The sequence below is a fragment of the Melampsora larici-populina genome, assembly GCF_000204055.1.
Source record: "Melampsora larici-populina 98AG31 unplaced genomic scaffold MELLAscaffold_55, whole genome shotgun sequence".
In the NCBI taxonomy this organism is placed as follows: domain Eukaryota; kingdom Fungi; phylum Basidiomycota; class Pucciniomycetes; order Pucciniales; family Melampsoraceae; genus Melampsora; species Melampsora laricis-populina.
This window is the reverse complement of record NW_006768819.1, coordinates 101323-104019: the sequence shown is the minus strand read 5'-3', so window position 1 is coordinate 104019 and position 2697 is coordinate 101323. Positions and strand designations below refer to the sequence as shown.

At 39.6% G+C, this 2697-nt stretch overlaps 1 protein-coding gene across 1 annotated transcript; it reads right to left on the bottom strand.

Annotated features, from left to right (window-relative positions):
* Window positions 1-1274: 1274 nt before the first annotated feature.
* On the bottom strand, window positions 1275-2453 carry MELLADRAFT_93017 (family 48 glycosyltransferase; the record flags this gene model as incomplete). Its single annotated transcript, XM_007415901.1, has 6 exons — window positions 1275-1546; window positions 1593-1665; window positions 1773-1885; window positions 1940-2038; window positions 2084-2342; window positions 2415-2453. The coding sequence occupies 6 exons, from the start codon at window positions 2451-2453 to the stop codon at window positions 1275-1277; spliced, it is 855 nt and encodes a 284-aa protein (XP_007415963.1).
* Window positions 2454-2697: the final 244 nt, after the last annotated feature.

Sequence of the window (2697 nt, the reverse complement as noted above, 5' to 3'; positions counted from 1 at the left end):
GTAGGGACATTACATATGTACAATTGCAACTCCTTTCTATCTTTCTGGGAAGTTATCTTTTGGAGTAGTTGAAGATCAATTATTTTGACCGCTTTCTGAGAAATACAGGCTTTGAGCCGGCTCGCCGCTGCTGAAAATTGAAAACAGACCCATTTTTAATTCCCCAGTAGCCCAAGTTCCAGACCAGATTTGGGGAAGCTTGCAATTGGCTCATATGTAATGAATATTTGCCATCATCCTTTTATTTACCTCCGAGACCTGTTTATTTAGGAACAAATCAAAGAATTCAAAGTAGCGTTTTTTGAGCCAATACAGGCTACTTCTCACGCCAGGATTCCAGTTTATGGGGTAAGTCCCTCGCTGGGGCTCGGGCCTTTGGCGAGGGACTTTGTTAAGTTTGGCTTGCCCGCCTTTAAATTCAATCTTGCTGGAAGATATAGCACTTAATCATGTAAACTGTCAAGTGCTGAGTATCTGTGCATAGCCAAGGTGTATGAAACAGGCGTAGAGGAATGTGAACTTCAGGTTGCAAAATTTGTGCGATGGCAAATTCAAATTCAGAGTGATGACTTGCAGCCTGACAGACTCTGACCAAAGGCAAGGCACAGGGTTACACACAATAGGAAATGTATGAAGGAATTTAAAATGAATATGCACAATGTAGTAACAAGAGAATGTTGACCTATAGACTCACCAAATTAATGTGATCCAGGACTCAAGGTCAAGAGAGTTGATCAAGAGGCCTAGGGTATATGAGATGTATCATGATTCATAAATTTACATGATAGGTCATGTACAGTAGAGTCTATATGTTGATGGATTTAAGCTGGTATACAAAAGTTCATAGTTTGGTTGAGACCAAGTAAACAGATTTGACCTCCAATCTTTTTGTGTAAGCAAAGAGCTCAAAGACGAAAGATTGTGGCCACCTATGGAGTCTTGTATGCAACCATCATTGGTAGCTTAATTGCCTTGATCATAAGTTTTTCTTTCTTGAAAGCTTCTTGGTTAACATGACCTAATGATTGACTTTCTTTTCCCACTCGGTCATATTTTTATTTAGGTCTTACCTGTTGTTTTTAGATCATCTTTAGATGAAGCAGACTGTTTGATTTGTAGAAGCATCTAATTTTTTTCCATATTTTTTTACATGTCCATCTTTTGACTTCTTTTTCAATATACATCTCAACATGTTATCTATCTTTTTTCCCATCTCTATCTCTTCAAGACATCTTCTTTTTAACAACATCTTTGAACATTTTACTTATATGTGTTCAAGGAAAGAGACAACAACATACATAAAGAAGACATTGGACATGGTTGATGCTCAGTAAATGCTCATAATACATTGAGATGATGATCACATTCCAAATCTGAGATACCAAGACCTTGGGCTTATACCTTGCTTGCATCTTGGAGGTAGCAAGAAACTTTGCGTAGATTTGTTTGGGCAAACGCGTAAAAAAATCTGACCAAGGTGTCCAGATCAAAATTCCCAACAAAAAAGACGTCAACTCATTTGTAGGCAGTAAAGTACCAGTATACGCTGATATGAAGTACCCAGATTCAATTGAAAATGACAATCATGTGACCAAATGAACGTTTTTTTAGATATGTCTTGAAGAACGCTTGACGCCACTCGATTTTATCAAATTTCATGTACCTCTGAGCAGGGGATGTCAATCAGGCGAGTCTGAAAGAATCAACAGCAGTTAGCTGAGAGCAATCAGGCGAGGAGGTCAAGAAATATGACATACTCAATCATTGAGTACAATCTTGGCAATTCCTTCAGGGTCCCAAAACAGTGAATTGATGTCATTGTATCCAATGATTTCCATATGATCTTTTTCTCTTCGCATGAAGATGCCATCAATCAATTCATATCCTTGATCCCTGAAAAATCAATCAAGCGGCCTGATGACAGCCCGTAAGTAAAGACCTTGCGGAACAGGTTCGACGCGATTTTGACATTCTGGAGAACGATAATAATCATCTGCACATTTGAAGATGAAACAGAGACATTCAGGCATGAACCGAACTTGGGCAGCTTCACCTCAAACAAGAAGATAGAGTGCTATTTGACGCATGTGATCGTAAGAGGACATGTTGGGCATAGCCTGTTGCCAGCGCGTTTGAGTAGATTCCAATGACTTGGCAGAGGCTGATTTCAATTTTTTTGCCGGTTTGGTCAACCCGAGGATAGCATGAGATGTCTGGCCAATTGCATCATCGAGATCGAGTTGAGCGGCAAAGTACCATTTACGATAGTTGGCATGTTCACCACCAATGTAATCAGCGTGTAAGGTCACAATAAGGCTTGTGAGCGAGACATGAACGAAGCCCTTGACTGATCAGACGAATCATATGAGGAAGAGATTTAATCAGCGTCGAGAATCAAGAGAGAAGAAACTCACATCAAGTTGAATCATCAGATGGTCGCAAACGTTCCTCATTGAGTCTCTCTGAAATCCAAATTTGTTGGCCAAGTCAATGAACACATCTTCGTCTTAAAAAGTGAGAATGAGTTTCTTGGTGGTATGTAACATACAAGACTTGACTTTGATGGATTTGGACTCATATGAATACGAAAAAGGAATTATTTGATATTGTGTTGAATTGGTGATTTGGAAAAGCAAGGGTGAAGTAATGATCAGAAGGATCACGGTGGTGGGTGGAGACGTTTGAAGCGAATAAGCG